General features: G+C 41.7%; 1 protein-coding gene across 7 annotated transcripts; it reads right to left on the reverse strand.

The window, feature by feature from the left end:
• Positions 1 to 308: 308 nt before the first annotated feature.
• On the reverse strand, positions 309 to 15,473 carry ogt.1 (O-linked N-acetylglucosamine (GlcNAc) transferase, tandem duplicate 1). 7 transcript variants are annotated; one of them, XM_030395421.1, is made up of 22 exons: positions 15,080 to 15,473; positions 13,079 to 13,259; positions 12,092 to 12,335; positions 11,626 to 11,694; positions 8,175 to 8,291; positions 7,999 to 8,078; positions 7,353 to 7,548; positions 7,115 to 7,267; positions 6,898 to 6,998; positions 6,470 to 6,623; positions 5,223 to 5,324; positions 4,924 to 5,103; positions 4,439 to 4,597; positions 4,195 to 4,284; positions 3,853 to 3,978; positions 3,483 to 3,653; positions 3,265 to 3,381; positions 2,816 to 2,986; positions 2,262 to 2,414; positions 1,893 to 2,145; positions 1,574 to 1,697; positions 309 to 1,479 (listed from the first exon to the last, which is right to left on the reverse strand). In XM_030395421.1, exons 1-22 carry the CDS (start codon positions 15,114 to 15,116, stop codon positions 1,305 to 1,307), a joined length of 3,153 nt encoding a protein of 1,050 aa, XP_030251281.1. In that variant the 5' UTR covers positions 15,117 to 15,473; the 3' UTR covers positions 309 to 1,304. The 7 variants fall into 7 exon arrangements, with proteins under 7 accessions (XP_030251281.1, XP_030251279.1, XP_030251282.1 ...); XM_030395419.1 differs by having other exon boundaries at positions 4,906 to 5,103; XM_030395422.1 differs by having other exon boundaries at positions 4,906 to 5,103; positions 13,079 to 13,229; positions 15,080 to 15,472.
• Between the last annotated feature and the right edge of the window lie 2,013 nt (positions 15,474 to 17,486).

Below are 17,486 nucleotides of genomic sequence, written 5' to 3' on the forward strand. Positions count from 1 at the left end.
AGACTTTGCTGACTGCATGCCAGTTTGATTGCAGGGCCGTACTGGTGGCCGTATGTCACGGATATTGGTTTATGAGTACAATTAAGAACAAATGCACCTGTAAACGTGATTAAATACTTTAATACCGTTGCTCAATTCAACTACAATTAGCCTAAAGGAAAAAAAAACACGAATCTACTAGTATTACTGTAATTTATTGCACTGCTGCAAATATGTACTAGATAATAAAACAACGAAACAAAGAATGTTGGCATTATTTTTTTTATTGTTTCTACCAACAACTGCATTAAGTGAGTGTGAAGACAATACAGAGTTTTGCCATCTCTTTATTTTTTTATTATATTTTGAGCCTGTGGCATCATTGACAGCATACAGTTAACGGACAATACAAAAAGAAAAACTTCTTAGAAAATACTTACCTAGGCCATTCCGGGTTTGAGCGATTAAAAAACAAGATCAATTTGTGAACAGCTCTGACATCTAAACTTAAATTTAGGCCCTTTCCAATTGAGGCTCCTTTGTCCAATCATCTTTACAAGCATAGTGTGACATCAAACAGGACAACAGCTACTGAAGGTATTCCTTGATTGACAATGTAATTAAGAAAAGTTGGAATTTAGGAGAGGGGGAGAAGTCTTTATCTAGACCATTCTCCTCAAAACTTGCACATCTATTCATCGCAGTAATTTAATAACAGCTTAAGACAAACTCAAGAGCAGTTGCAACCTATGTTTTACAAATGCATGTTAAAGCTGATGAAACTTAAGTCAGAGTTACAACGTTCATGGTGCAACATTGTCCTTTTAAAACACACAACACTCTTAATCCATTTATAAATAGATCAACAAGCAATGACGGCTGGGCATTCCCTCCACCAGCTGCAATTAGTCCTGTATGCACACCGACATGTTGGGGAAAAAAAAATAAATCCACGGATCCAAGTACTGATGGGTAAGCAGGGCATTCACAATCCTCTCATGCTCACCAAATATACTGTGTTTAAGGACAAGAGTCACAGAAGAGTTGCCTGAAAGTCTCAGGCTCGATCTGGCTCAGGGATCGCAAATGTGACGTGATGACAAATGTGATGGAGGATAAATGTGTATCTGTAGGCTCCTTCACAAATAAAGAGTCCTACTAGTAGTACTTCAGAGAGATGAGACAATCATTCAGGGAGAAGCTGAAATGGAAAGTAACCATTCCAAGCTAGGGTGATGACAATGGTTTTTAAAAAAAAAAAAAAAAAAGAAAGATGATGGGGAGGGCTAGACATGTTTGGGAAAAGAAATCAGCACGTTTCTAGTTCAGGCATTCTCACTTGTCTCCACTGTCTGAACCATGTGTTCTGGCTTGTTGCCCTTGCTATGGTGCTCCCACATCTGCAGATAGAGCCTCTCCAGGTCCATTGTGTATTGCTTGGTGTTGAAAAGAGGGCTGCAGATTCGTTGCCTCCAAACACGTGCTCGGACCATCTTCAGGCTGAATGAAAGAAAAAAATCAGAGAATGAGGAGTAAGACTCTACAGTTTTAACAACGATGTTGTCCAAATAGAGTCAGATGTAATCACACTTACTATTCCATGTCAGATCCCAGTTTGACTGCTATGTCCTCGTAGTCCTGGCGACTGTGGGCTATTAGCTCAGGGCAGCCCAGACAGTTGAGTTGTGAGGCGGCCACACGGGAAGCAAGGGTCTCACCTTTTGAGAGGATTTAAAATTAACAAGCAGCCTTCAATTGAAATCAAGTCTACAGTCATTAGAGTCAGTCAGTTTATCTCAATTAATCAGAAACTTTGTAAAATGTCTTTATTTTGAGTATTTAAGTCAGAATAACTACCACTTTGTTCTTCTAGTAGTAACCAAGTCTGTCCCATAATACCCTAATGTGCTAACCTGGCATGGTGACCATGGGTGTTCCAGCCCAGAGAACATCCATGCCTGTGGTGTGACCATTGCATAGGGGAGTATCCAAGCACACATCAGCCAGCTGGCCCCTTCTCACATGCTCCTCTTTGGGGGCCACAGGTGAGAATATGATGCGAGAGCCAGGCAGACCCATATTCTGGGCGTACTGCTGGATGTTGGGCTCGCCAACAGCCGGGAAACGAAGAAGCCACAGGACACTGTTGGACACACGCTTCAAGATCTGCAGAAAGAGGGGAGTTTTAGAATTTATGTTTTTTTTTTTTTTTTAAATACATGAAATAAGGAATTAAGTACTTATTGAAGGAAGAGTTCAAGCAGTGGTTATAACCATCTTACATTGGCCCACATCTGAAGAGTAGGGGGATCAATCTTGTAGAGCTGGTTGAAGTTGCAGTAGACAATGGAGTCCTCTGGCAGACCATACTGGGAGCGGGTTGTCACAACAATTGTGCGTGGCACCTCTTCCCCAGTGGCAGCTTTGTTATTGATCTAAAATAGAGGACAAACAGTGTTGCTTAGAGATGGAGTGGCCTCAGTGCTTTTGTCTTGACAGTCATGAAGTGCGACAGCTTATGGTCCCTGAGCCTCCTGGTGATAATATGCTGTTTGGAAAACCAAGTCAGCATAAGTACTTTTATATCTTATCTTCAGTGCCACCATCTTGATCACCAACAGCTCTGTGCTTCTCCCTTACTGTCATAAAGACACCGTACATGAAAGGACACATTCTCAGAGATTATAACCTCACCTGCAGAAATGATCTGGAAAAGCAACAAGCTAAAATAAACAGCTGCTTGTGCCTCACCTCTGCATTTGTACATGTTTTGTACCTATGCTATATCACTCAATATCAGCATTTACATCAACAACTGTGTCCCTGTTAGACTTACCTGTGTGGTGGCCAGGCCATTGCTGACAGTGAAGCCGTTGATTGTGACTTGGATTTGGCCTTGGTTGATCATGTTGATGATTGCTTCTGCTGCGGTGTTCATGGGGATCACGGGCATGGACAGAGCTCCATTTGTGTCCCCGACAGCTTCCTGGTTGTTGTCACACTTCATCTAGTAACAGAGAATAGTTTCATATTAACATATTTTAAGGAATTTACTATAGCATATCATACCTGAATCAGCAAATATTGCTCAAGGGTTTCTAATTAACATAACCTAAGGATAAAAAAGACAAACTGATATACAATTTAGTTCAGCTCCATCATTGTGACAACATGGACAATTTGTTAAACCCTGCCACCCAGAGGACCTAAAACGAACCACAGTGCCCAACTCCCACTCAACACACATTAAACGACCTGCTTCATCAAGGTTTATGACATTCTAACCTTGATCACTTTCACATCAGGCAGACTGTCCAAGAAGGCCTTCAGATCGATACCATTAAGAACGATGCGGTTGTCAAAGATGTGTCCATTAGACTTGAAATCAATCACTGCTTTTTTCTGTTGGTCAAAAACAATACAAATGTTACAAACACTGCCTATATTTGATAAAACATGAGATTCCTCAAGAATCAAGGTCAGCAATGTGAGGATGGCAAGACCTTGAGGTGAGGGAACATGTTGGCATGGTCTCCAATGAAGAAAGTATTGGGCATGTAGGCCAGTTTCTCAGAATACTGCTCAGCCACTTCTATAGGTGACGTCTCCTTGTCAGAGATGATGTAGTCCATGAAAGGTGCACCGCTGGTTCCAGGGTAACCCAGCCACATAGCCTATTGAAAGAATAAATACAAGTAATTGTGCATTCCTCAATACCAACATCTTATTTTAAATATTGTCATGAACAGATTATTATTATTATTATTATTATTATCATCATTATTGTGAAGGTTTGGTGATGTACTTGCTCAGGGTGCTATTCATACCCAGGATTCAACATTGTTTCAACCAGAAATCAAATATATAGCTCACCTGAATGGGGGCAGGGCGGAGGGCAAACAGCTCGTTTCGGGCCCCCTTGGTGTATCCGTTCATGTTGACCAGAATGTGGACTCCATCCTGGTGAATGCGATCAGCTGCCTTGCCATTGCAAGGAATCTGGAAAAGAGGTACCAAAGCTCAGTAATTCTGGTCTGCTTTTGACTTTCACAGCGACATATTCTGTCGCTGCTGAGAAACAAATTTGCCTGTCTGCGGGACATTAAAGGATTTCTGATTCTCATTCTGACAAACGTTTGTTGAAATGAACAGTCAGTCACAAGTTCACATCCTTAATGTTAATTTAAATAAATAAATACTGGTGCTGACAGTTACCTGTGAGAGATCTGTGAAATGATGAGCCTCTGCTACCACTTTCACACGGAAGTTGGTACTGTCATCAGGGCTGAGCGCATAGCAGAACACCTTGGAAAATGATTTTAAAGAAAAGGTTAACAAACCATTTATTTACACAATTTTTTAACGATTCAAGTCAACCTCTTGTATCATATCACACACTGTAATAAGCACAATGAACACACCTGTCATGGCAGGTGTGTCATATTTTGTAATCACCTACCTCAAATTTCTCAGGGTTGTGCATTCCAGGGATGGATTGCATCAGATGGGAAGTAGGGTGGTTACCAAAGTCAGAGCTGACATAACCGACACGGAGACGTCCACCACTGGCCTTCAGATCCTTTGGATGCTCAAAAGCAGGTTTGTGCAGTGCATTTATCTGTGGAAAACACAATGGTATAAGAATACAAATACAGCAGGAGAGCAAATTCTTGTTTGAGTTATACAAGCTGTAGCAATGGTGGACCAATGGTGAACAACCAAACATTTATCTAAAATCATGACAACCTAATACCCTCATCCATGCAAGCACCCATTCACCAAGAGCTTTCACCTTATATTCTACAAGGAGTTAAATATATCCAGTTTCTCTCCCATCCCTTACCTTCCCCATATCCCTGCAGCCAGCCACTGCCATCACCAGCAACCTTCCTTCCCCCCCCAAAAAATGAATAAAAGTTTACTTGCTTTGATCATTGCGTGTACCTTGTCCAGGCAAAGGTTTCCATGGCGTTCAGCAATTGCCTTGCGGAAGCCGTGGGAAAGTGGGTACAGCATGCTGTGGTGTGGGTGCACTGAAGGCAAGCGGTTCTTATCCAGCTGGTCAGCCACAATGCTCACAAGCTTCTTCATCCGCTCATCATAATCTGTCCAGTCACACACAATCTGGAAGAATGACAGGAACAAAAGCAGTTAGAAAATGGACTTCTAATTCTCCACAGAGCAAAAAATAAAAACCTCTTCATGGACTTAAATATTTTCCAAAGGTATGAGCATGTAAGAACCTGCAGGCAATGTGCCAAGTTGCAGTAAGCATCAGGGAAGTCCGGCTTCAGTTTCAAGGCTGTACGGTAAGATGCAATGGCCTCTGGGATGTTTCCAGAATCCTAATAGACAAGAGAAACATTGACATAACAAAATGTATTAAGTTGCTAAAACAAAACTGAAGCAGCAAAATATTCTGTTGCACATTAACAGGTGGTAATGTCCAAACAGTGTCTGGATATGAAATACAAAGCAATAAAACCACATCCTTGTAGTATAAAAGAAATTTAGCAGCAATCCCTTCCCTAACCAGACGTCCATAGCCAGTTGCCTGGCAAGAGAATAAAGTGCAATCCTACATAGACAATTTCAACCACCACAAACACTGTTAGTGACCCATTTCCAACACATATTTATTCCTTGGGCAGTCTGCCCAGGTATATTAACAGCCATCCAAGTATATCTGGCAACCCATTTCAGCATTACATATTACATTTTTTTTTCCAAATCCATCAGAGAGAACGACTCCATCTGCAATGCATTAACTAGTGGACAAAATGCCCTTGCTTGCCCATGTACTGTCAAGCACACGTTTTGCATAGAGAGAAGATGCTCTCTGGTATCACATCCCTCCTGTAAATCCACTGATTGAGATGCAACCTCACCTACTGAATGTAGGCCTACTAATGCAATTGCTGTGGAATCATGGGTGAAAAAATCTGAATATGAGGTGTGTTTTCTGGGCGATTTTCTAAAAATCTATAATGTTGCTGGGAGAGAAAGAGAGAACAGAAAGTCGAAAAACAAAGAAGAGAGAGAGAATCAGAGAAGCAAGGCAAGCCAATGTTGCATAAATTAAGATGGACAATTAAAGCAACACTATGTAATGTAGCCAAACTCTGACTCATTCTGAAGAACGCTTTTTATGAAGTTGATTTTTGACAGATTTTCAGGTCGTCAAACATTGACAGCATCCCATCACCACCCACCACCGCCACAAGTACTTAGCCATTCTGTGGGAAGCACTGCTGTTTATAGATATATACAAATATATTTGTATAGTCAGCGTTAGTGAGAGAAAATTATTGGGATTTCATTGCTGTTTGAGCTGTTGGTTAATTACAGTTGGGTCACCTGTGTAGTGGAGCATGCAGCGCTCAAAGCAACCTGCAAGGCAGGTAAAGTGACAATTCAGAACACCATCAGTCATCATACCTGCAGAAATTGGGGGGGTTATACCCCAATTTAAATTAAGAATGATTCCTACCTTGTGGATGGAGGCCAAATTGCTGTGAGCATCAGCAAAGGCAGGGTTGATCTGGATGGCACGGGTGTAGCATTGCAGCGCTCCCTGTACATCTTGCATTTCCTTCAGTGTATTGCCCATGTTTGAGTATGCGTCAGCAAATGTGGGGCTGATTCTAAAATCAAACAGGAAAAATGTTTTCATACCCGTTTCACAACATTACTACAGCATGTTATGTCTTGTAGAAAAAATTCAAAGCAAGTTGATCTATGACCTTTATTTACTTAAGAAAAGTCTTGACCTTTTAAAAAACAAACCAGCATAAACTCGGGATTTTGATGTATCCCCACTATTATGAGGTGCACTAAATGTGTGGCTCAAAGTGTTGGGAACACTGTTACTTTAATACAAACTAAGTGAGCAGGTATACGTAGCATAGATTCACAAACCTGATTGCCTCCTTGTAGTGCATGAGGGCTTCCTGGAGTTTGCCCTGCTGTTGCAGGACACTGGCTAGGTTAGAGTGAGCTGCTGCAAACTCTGGGAACACCTAATGGAAAACAAAGGGGGTTATCAAGAAGAACAGGATGCCTCACATTTACAGCTATCATGATGGTCTTGTTAAACAGACCTAGTCATATCAGGAAACATTAACTTCTAACTCACCTCCAGTGCTTTCCTGTAGAGCTGAACTGCCTCCTCGATGTTGCCCTGCTCACGCTTGATATTGGCCAAGTTGTTAAGGGAGTCAGCATGGGTTGGACACAAACGCAAGGCTGTGTTGTAGCACTCCTCTGCTTCAGACACCTGGGAAAGACACTTTAAATTTAATTAACAAACATTTTGAATTGGATTTTGGTACTGAAGATTGTCTTAAAATGATATTCATAAGGTGCCGCCTTACATTGCCTTTCTCCTTGAGGGCATTTGCCAGATTGCAGTAGGCATCAGGGAAGTGGGGCTGCAATTCAATAGCCCGACGGTAGGTGTCGATAGCCAGGTCAATGAGGCCTTGCTCATAGTAGACACAAGCCAGGTTTCCATGAACGACTGCATGGTTTGGGCTCAGACTCAGGGCTCTTAGATATCCAGCCACAGCTCTGCAAAAGTAACATAGGGATGTTAGGTTGAGGAAACAAGTTATGTTCAAGACCAATCTTTTGCTGAACTTTGAAGTTGTAGTTCCCGTCTTCCTAAATAAGTTCTCACAACCCATGACCAGCCTGACTGCCAAACTGTGTGCACATTTTACACAACTCAATAACTGGTGAAGTACTCTGTTCTGTACACTGTTACAAATGTCTTGCTGAAAATAAAGCCATTGTTTCAGAAGTTGTGTCACAGCTTGTCCATGATAACAGGTCTGTAGGTGCAGCAATTCTGCCCTGCCTCAACAATGGCATGTGAAAACAAGGCAACAGAGATATGGTGCTTGACTCATTTGAAATTCAATGCAGGGTGTGGTAGGTAAGTGCTTTTACAGACAAAAGATCAGACATGAAAGTATAAAGGGAGTATCATGCCGTCTATATGTCATTACTCAGACTCACCTGTCAAAGATGCGAGCTTCCTTCAAAACATTTCCTAAGTTGATGTATGCATCAAGGAAATTTGGGTCCAAGGTCACTGCCTAAAAATTGAAACCAATGTTATAAACATGACTCAAATCCATCTACTTTCTGTCTTGGTATATTCTTGTTTTGTGAGTGTATAAAAGGTAACTGACCTTTTCAAAGTGGTGTATGGCCAGCCATATCTCTCCCTGGGCATTGAACACACAACCCAGGTTGCTCCAAGCCACTGCGAAGTTGGGCTGAGTCTCAATTGCTTTCAGGTAACAAGCCTTCAGTGGGTTTACAATGAAAAACCAAAGGAAAGGAGGAGAAGAGGTAGAATGGGAGGTATAGTAGGTAGAGGGGAGGGCAGGGGGTTGTAAAATAAAAACAAATAGAAGATTGAGAATAAAAGTAAGAAAAAACAAAAAGGGCAGAGAAAGCAAAATTAGTGACTATTCTCCATCATGGCAAAAAGTGAGTCTACAGCATGGGCTCGTGTGCGCACAAGTCTGCCGCGCTAAGCTGCATTGCTTTTTCCTACGCTGCGCGGATCCAACCAACTCCCACACGAAGGCCCTCATCCTTCAGTTATGACCACTTTCTTTAAAAATGTAGTGGTCCCCACATCAGGTTAAGTCTACTGTCCTCGAATAATCACCACACTAATTAGTTTCAACCCAAAGTAGTAAGTATTGATTTTCTTTATCAAATTACAATTATCTACTGAATTCTGCATATTTTATGTGGGCATGATATCTCACAACCTAGGATGCTGGACAATTCGGGCAAGCGATGGTCCCTGTAATGCATGCGCAACACACGCAGGCGCGCGGTGTGTGTGTGTCTGTTGCCACCACCACCACCACAATGCACCATATTATGCTGCTTGCGTGACCTTGCTCCTGGCAAAGGTCATTGCTTCGCTGCTGCGCCCGCTGAATGGCCAGATGAGACAGCTGCAGACCAACAACCCCTGGCAGAATACCTGCACACCAGACTGGCACACACCCAGCACCCATGAAATATCTCAGACTAAAGGGGGCATTGTGAGGGGACTGAGAGATCAACCATTGTCTACACTGTGACGTTAAGACATGGGGAATTTGGAAATAAACAGCCAATAAACAGCCACTTGTTCTTTACTGTACATGTCAAACAGAGGGTTTGTTCAAAAGCCAATTCTGTCTGAGATTTTGGAGCATTTGGGAGCGAGGCTGGTTAGGAGTGGGGAGAGGTCCGCAACCAACAGGCCAAAGGGAGTGAGGGGGGTGGGGGTCGCATGCTTGCGCTGTCGCCTTTGTAGTTGCTTAGAGGGCATCGCTGCGCAGCCCTTGCGCTACTGTAGACTCACAGCGCACTATCTGCATCATCAGAACGCTGCAACTCCAAATAAAGAAGGAAAAACAAAACAAAATAGGAAAAATAAACAACATGTAAGAGTTAGAGGGATCTTACTTGATTTTCACGATTATTGCTTCCAAATCCAAGTTTCTTTTTACTTAATACTGAATTGGGTAATTAGTATAGCATATTTTAAGAAATCCTTACTGTAATTTGTTAAGTTACTTTTTTCGTTTGGTCTTCAAAGGAAGCCACAAGACAGAGGAGCTCAAGCATGAAGTGAGGTGGTTTTTCTTTTGTTGGCAGTTACAAACCCGTTACCATATTTTTGGACTTTGTCAGAGTGGTGGCCGCAGCTGGCTGGAAGAAGAGGAGAGGACTGAGGCTGCCCTAGTGTTCCTTTCCGCCAGGCACCTACGCAGGAATAGTGTCACCCACCTGAAACCTTCTCAATAACAATATCAGTTGTGGAAAAACCAAAAGAGACAAAATCAGAAAACAAGATCGTTAGTAGAAGTTTTCAAACAATACATTCCTTTTTAAATATGGAAATAAAACTGGATTGTTCCAAATCACAACAAACATAAAAAACAGACTATTCTTAGTTGTCTCATTCATGCAATGAATATTTCATTTCAAAGAAAACAAAAGAAATGCTTTGTGGGTAACTGGGAGGGAAGAAAGGCTTTGATATGTAGATTATTAACGAAATATAGTCTGATTTTGTCAATCAATTCAGTTTTCATATCAAACTACAGGAGGGCAGTTACTGGCTTGATCTTGCCAAAATGAACTGATCCCATTTCTTTGGGAATATTACATATTTGAAGGAAAAGGGAAGAAATATTAATCATTGCTTTTCTTTCATTCTTTAAGCATTTCCATGAAATATTTTTAAGACTTTGATTTCTTTATCCTGGCCTGCTTTCTTGAATCCTGGCCAATGGGGTAGGGAGAAAAATCTGTGGTGTAATTCTTTGTATCTAGAAGCCTCCACAGCTCTGAAATAAAGAAGTCATCGCTTTTGCTGCGCTTTGCTTCTGTCTTTCTATCCCAGCATCTGACGCAGGTGGTGGAGTAGAGATTGTGAGCTGTCTGCCTGACACCACTTGGACCACATTAGGGAATTGAGAAAGAGCCCTCTTAAACCCACAGTTTACAATGCTATCCCCTAGAAGTGTATATCAGAATAGATAACCAGTTAGATACAACTGTATCAACCACAGTAAAAACTACTACATGTGTTCATGAAAATCCCCATCAGTGTGCTTGGGCACTGACTGGACATAACTAAATGGTCAGGAAGACAGCTCTGAGCGCGCACACTCCACCAATCCTTAGCGAGCGCGCGGGGGGTGGAGCGACAGAGCTGAGGAGCTTATAACTCCCTGATGCTCCTCCCCACTCCTTTACCCCCCTCAAGCACGAAATAAGATGGCCTGTAACCAGTGGGACAACTCCACATCTCCAGATTTGACCCAACCCAGGGACCCCCTCCCCCTAATATAAACAAGTCTTAAAATGACAAATGGAAATTTGATAACCCCATACTGGCAGCAACTGTACTGACAGCATACTCTGACCAAGAGCTTGTCATTGGCACTTGATAGACATTACTGGAGTATAGTGGTTAGGTTAGAAACCATCTTATCTTTTGCAGTGCAAAGGTAAACTAGCTTCTCATCAGTTCATGTATTCTTCAAAGACCGAGCCAGCATTTTCCCTCCAAGAATCAACAATATGAAAATGCATGAGCCAAGGTCCAGAAATGACAAAACAGATTAAACTGTATGATTTTAAACTCCAGCCTTTCTTCCTGAAAGGGGAGGGGCTGACCTCTGGTAAAAGGTCGGGGTAAAGCAAACAACACTGGTACTAAGAGTGAAACAGGGTAGGGACAGATGTAATAAGTTTACTAAACTGAAAAAACAAATACATAAAGCTGTCTAAAAAGTAATCAACAGAAAATGTGTTTACTATGACTTAAAAAAAGAATACAGAAATGTCCATTACTTCCAAAAGGTCTTACATTAAGTAAAAGTGAGAAGCTCACTGAAAATTACAAAAAGCTACTGTTTACTGCCCTTCACTTGGCCTAGGGGGTTGGAGGGAAAGGACTCGAATCATCTTAAAAATGTCAGGGGGAAAAAGGGACATCTGTGGCTTTTGTTGTGGGACATTAAAAACAAAAATGTATGGGCAAGATAGTGAAAAAGATAAAAATCTACAATGAAAATACGAACAACACACTGATACAAATGCCAAGCCCCTGTAACATACCTTAGCCTCTTCCAAACGCCCGAGGGCTTTAAGCAAGTTGCCCAAGTCACTTCGCACACAATAAAGATCCTGCAAAACACAACCCAAAAAAACCCCCCCATAAATTTTAGTTTCCCTTCTACAATAAACCGCAGCTCAAATATTTGATGGTTATACTAATTGCCTTATAAGCAGATAGGGTTTGCTGTCAATTTAAAGAGTCGCATGACACCACCTGAAGACCTCAGCTTTGCCAACTCCACTGGTTTAATTTTTCACTGTGCTGCATAAGTACAGGTGTGGCTCAAGGACTCTGTGACATTATTGTTGAGTATGGTTACAAATACAACACTGCATACTTCTGACTACACCAAACATCATCTAACAAAGATCCTGGTTTGGTGGGAAGTAAAACAGGTTTGCTGCCTTTCAGCCTGGTGTCAAGTTACTCCTTAAAGAATTCAATACAAGTCATCATGTCACTCACAGGGTTATACTGTAATGCAGACACGTAAGCCTGCACTGCTCCCTCCATGTCTCCTGCGGCCACCAGAGCTGCTGCCAAGTTGATGTATCCGTCGATAAAATCTGGCTTCAGTCTCAGTGCATGGCGATAATGCTCTATGGCCTCTTGCAGTTGCCCACGCTCCTTGTACACGTTTCCCAGGTTAGAGTAGGCTTCTGCCAACATCGGGTTCTGTTTGATGGCCAGTGTGCTGAAGTGAGCAGACCTGTAGGGCCAGAATGGGAACAGAATGGTCTTAATCCTGAGAGGAGCTGCTGAGAGCGCTGGCTCAAAGCATTTTGTAGAGACAGCAAAGGTGTCAGCGGTGAAAAGGAAAAACTTGATTAAGGGCACAGGGGTAAATATTTAAACAGCACACCAAGATTAATACATGGCACACAGTACAACACCAATTTCCAAACTTACAGAATACATAATTTAAGTGTCCACTATGTCAAGTAATTGCCCTTCCTGCAGTACACTTAAAATTAGACGGTTTTCAAAGTGATGCATCGAAGGACCAGTAATAAACACTATATTTGGCTTTTTCTTCTTCACAGGGTTCAATGCTTTAAATAGTGACTGTTTTACTCAATGAACAATGAAAGATCACTCAGTAAACTATCAGTATTTAGACAGGTTGTCTACTTTGGAGAACACTGCTCACTGGGCATGTGAAAGGAATTATAAAAAAGTTAACAAATCAAAACATTTAAACCTGTGACTCGCAAGACCCGAAACCTTCACCATGGCACCTGCAAAGCAAGGGTATGGCTACCACCGAAACAGTGTTAGAATCATGACTGGAAAGAGTGAAATTAATCTCAGGACAGGATTTCCAGAAGACAGCTCAGTTGTTGCACCCCAGGCCAGCTGTGTGCACTGAAAGTCACGGAAGACCCATTATTCTTTGCCACTTCCACGCCACATGCTCAGTGTGCGTCGAATCAGCCACCCCCCACACCTCACCTGTCAAGTCTTCGGCACTGGAAGTGGATGGAGGACAGGAGCAGCAGCACGCCTGTGTTATCAGGCTCCTGTCTCCACAGCTGCATGCAGTGGCGCTCGGCTGCCTCAAAGTCCCCTGACTGATACTCCCGATGCGCCAGCTCAGCCAACCCTTGGAAGGAAAGCATACGTTTTGTCGGTTCTGGAGCACCAACACGGTCCAAGGAGGGGGGGAAACAACATGTTAGAGGTGATGGAAGAACTTAAAGCAGACAAATGAAAACAAAAAATAAAGTAACTGATGAAGCCTAATGCTATCAGTGATAGTGAATTGGATAACAATTTGAACTCCTCTAATCTTTGGAAATGTTTACTTAATTTTTGGGGTCACTATGGGGTTAAAGTCCATATTCTTTTCAACTAAAGGCAATCACTGTTTCTTATGTGATTAAATGTAAGATTGTTTTGGAACTGCAGAAGACCAACAATCTTTAAATTGCTTTCAGTTCCATTTAAGACAAGAGACAGCATACTCCCACATAATTATACTTTTTTCTTAAAATGTTCTAGTTTGAGAATGATATAAAACATAACCACTTTGAAGAAACACCTTTGCTGATTAAGTTAGGCCTCCTTTAAAAAAAACGAAATAAAATAAATCAGACAAACAGATTTTGTAAGGTGCTGTTGCTCATAAAAGATAAAGTGTTTCCACCTACAAAATAGTAAAATATATGACAAAATTGGAGGTGGGGGCATGAGATGGAAAAACAAACAGGTCATACACTGGCAGAAATTCAGACCTATGGATCTTATTTTTCATTGGCATACAGGTGTAAAACAGCAGTTATCTGGGACAGTACATTACAATCATACTTAGTGTTTTTCTTTTAATCATTACTGTTCTTTTTCCTATATGAATTGTTTCTGACTTTCATTACTAAACTAGTTTTAATGATGATAGTGACTCTTTTATATTTCATCAATTATATCAAAATGAAAAGAAAAGAAGAAAGAAAAAGATTCAATTATAACGACCTGCAAAGTCAACTGAGGCAATTATTCAGGGTTGGGGAAATGGTATGTGGGCATATCAGCTGGCATGCAGATGATACACACCCACCTGCAGCTTGATACCATAATGCCAGCGCACACAGTAAGATCGCAGTAGATCAAGTAAATCCATCCATTAGCACTACGTCATAAGGTGTGTATGCAACAAGGATAGATCGTTTCAATGACATAATACACCCACTCACATTGCAGGCTGTAACAGGCATGCAAAATTAATAACCACAATCAGATATCAGCATCACTGATCACCTTTCGGATAAACTCGAATTCTTATCAACAGACAGACACGTAGTCTTTAACCTTGGGCATCATCGTCGAGCAGTGATGTCTGCATGGCCAGTTTTAACAGCAGGACGCTGCAGGGCCCTCGTTATGTCAGTAGCCATTATCAGTGGTATCTTCTAACATTGATCACCATGAACGTCTTTGAGGATGGAAGCCATATTTCTCTGGCTTACCACAGCATCTCGGGCTACTCTATAGCTACTGTAGCTTGCTACGAAGTAAACCATTTTTGGCCAAGTATATTATAAAAACAGTTGCCTGCTTGAATACAATTAACAATACATATCATACAATTTTTGTATACTATCGGTAATTAACAGTCGTATTACTATAAGAGACTAACGTTAGTTCGTTGCAAACGAATAGCTACAAATCATGCTAACGGAGCTAAAGATAGCTGGTTACTTTACAATTAGCCAGGACTGAAAAAAAGGTCAGGAAAGGCATCAGCTGGATCTACCTTGCCAATGCAATCGTTAGCAACTAATGTGCCGCGAAAATGTTGCATTGATAAAATCGTAGTACACATACTTCACTATCTAATGACAGTTAGCTAGCTGTTAGCCACCGGCTAGTTGGACCGCATTAGGCTCTGCCACACGAGATGGGGTCGTCTTCACAGCTTGCTACCATCTTACGTTAGCTAAATGAAAAGCAACCAACCTGTGCTGTCAGCCACGTTTCCCACTGAGGTCGCCATCTCCTCAGTCTTCGCGTCTTGCACGGTGGTCGTCAATGTGTCTCCTGGTATTTCACAGTTTCAGAGAAAAATGTGCGACGGTCAGTCGTCTTTCTCGGCGGCGGCCAGCAATCACGTTGCCAGGCAGGCTAAGTAGCTAACCTAATCTTTGATTTTGCTCACCTCCCACAGCGCTCAATGAACACCTTCCAGTGTTTAATATATAACTACCTGAATTATAATACATCAACTAACCTCCCTACAGTGCCCTAACTTTCTCCTGACATAGACTATGCTGTTGTTTCGAGGCTCAGGCTGGGTTTCTCTTCACAACAAAGCGGCTATGGAACATAAAATGGCGAAATGGGTGGAACTAATTTTTTGAGACAAACTAGACCCGCGCCTCTCTACTGCGAGGGGAAAAGCGTGTGCTGAGTGGTAATACGCGTCGTATTAGTAAAAAAAATGATCACCCATCGGACGCGAGCTTAAATTATAGATCGACAACGATGCGTTTTTTAGGTTTTATCACGTAAAATAAACCGATTATGACTGATGCTGCGCGGAGGAACACATTGGTGCAGTGAGACGGAGTGCAAATCGAGAGGATGTTTTAGAAAGAAGCGCCATCATCGTCACTGTTCTGATCATGGATGACTTCCTTCTAGAGCTCACTGTGGCATGACTTCTAAAAATGGCTGATATGCAAAAGAATGCTGCCTGGGATGACTCATATCACATGAATAATAGAGGTTCATTATAGCATACAATGTTGAATGAAAAGTACTCCGAATGCAGGCTTTTATAGACCTTCATGTCATCTTTATACACTAAATTTCATAGCTGTGTACATACCAGAGGACAGATTATTCAGTATTTTGCCATGCATTTTGACAAGAATAACTCCAAACTTATGCAGCGCAAGTAAGGTTTATACAAATAGTGTCCACCGACTCATCTGTCAGTCTAACACATTAACATTTACATTTTAGGGCATTTATCAGACGCTTTTGTCCAAAGAGACTTGCAGTAATTCATACATACATACATTCATACACTGATGGCAGTGGCTGCCATGCAAGGTGCCGACCAACACATCAGGAGCACTTTGGGGTGCACTATCTTGCCCAAGGACACTTTGACATGCAGACCAGGGGAATCGAACCAGCGACCCTCTTACACATCTCTTCAGTTCATTTATTTTAACAAATGTCAGTTTTATGTCCCATGAAGGGATACTCATAAATGTGCCACTCTGCCCAGATTATAACATAATATATAATACAACATGCATTTTGCCAAGAACGAGGGGGATCAGAGGGATTCATGCTATGTGGGGTCGAGGTGAAGCCTGAACAAATGCGTCTTGAGTCTTTTCCGGAAGATGGAGAGTGATTCCACTGTCTCTTCTATGCATTAATTTTAACACATGTCAGTCCCATGAAGGGATAGTCATAAATGTGCCATTCTGCCCAGATTATAACATAATATACAGTACATTTTGACAAGAATGATCCTAAACGAATGCGGTTGAGTATCATTCTGTGGTGGAAGTTGAGATAATAACTCCTCTCTGGGAATCAGAATCAGTCCAAGTATGCATAGGGCGGCTGTGGCTCAGAGGTAGAGTCAGCATCTCGTTATCGGAAGGTTACTGAATCAGTTCTCCTGATCTGCATGTGGAAGTGTCCTTGGGCAAGATACTGAAGCCCAAACTGCTCCTGATGTGCTGGTCGGCATCCTGCTTGGCAGCCACCACCATCAGTGAATGTATGTATGAATTACTGTAAGTCGCTTTGGACAAAGGCGTCTGATAAATGCCCTAAATGTAAATGTAAATCTAATGCAAGATCCTGAAGTAAACGAGGCAAACCTATTATAGTGTGCACAGGTTTGTAACGGTGTTGCAGGTCACATGCACAACCGTGCATTTCTTTACAAAACAAAGGGGGATGAATTTAATAAATAACTCATAACTCCAAAGATATTGCACTGGGTTTTCATGCTAGATAACGTATTTTCTTTATGTCATTGTGTTGTTTTGTCTAACAAATGGTGCTTCTCCACTGTCCAGAGATGTTCAGTATTCTTAATGAAATTCTTTCCAAATGTGATTGTAAGAAAGGAAGACTTCGTGGCACTGAACTGAGTCAAGTTTGAGCCTTAAGCAGAATCCTTCCTTTGCTTAACAATTTTGTCAACCTGTTTTTTTTTTTTTCGAAATGAGTGTATGGCATCTGTAGCATGGCCCAAATGTATAAACAGGACAGTCAGATGATTCTGCTGTGAAAGAACTGTTTGCGAGCTTCTGTGCGGATGGAGTGCAAGATTCATAATCACCAACAGAGGGCAACCTATGTAAACCTATTTCAGAGAAAGACTTCTGAAGCC

Source organism: Sparus aurata, chromosome 18 (assembly GCF_900880675.1).
Source record: "Sparus aurata chromosome 18, fSpaAur1.1, whole genome shotgun sequence".
NCBI classification, from domain to species: domain Eukaryota; kingdom Metazoa; phylum Chordata; class Actinopteri; order Spariformes; family Sparidae; genus Sparus; species Sparus aurata.

What these genes read in the sequence shown, in the direction of transcription:
- ogt.1 (XM_030395419.1), bottom strand. Translation starts at nt 15,116, where the DNA reads ATGGCGACCTCAGTGGGAAACGTGGCTGACAGCACAG. An exon ending in AAACGTGGCTGACAGCACAG is followed by an intron (nt 13,260 to 15,079) that starts GTTGGTTGCTTT and finishes TTGGTGCTCCAG; the next exon opens with AACCGACAAAACGTATGCTT. An exon ending in TCCGCCCTGCCCCCATTCAG is followed by an intron (nt 3,654 to 3,852) that starts GTGAGCTATATA and finishes TTCTTTCAATAG; the next exon opens with GCTATGTGGCTGGGTTACCC.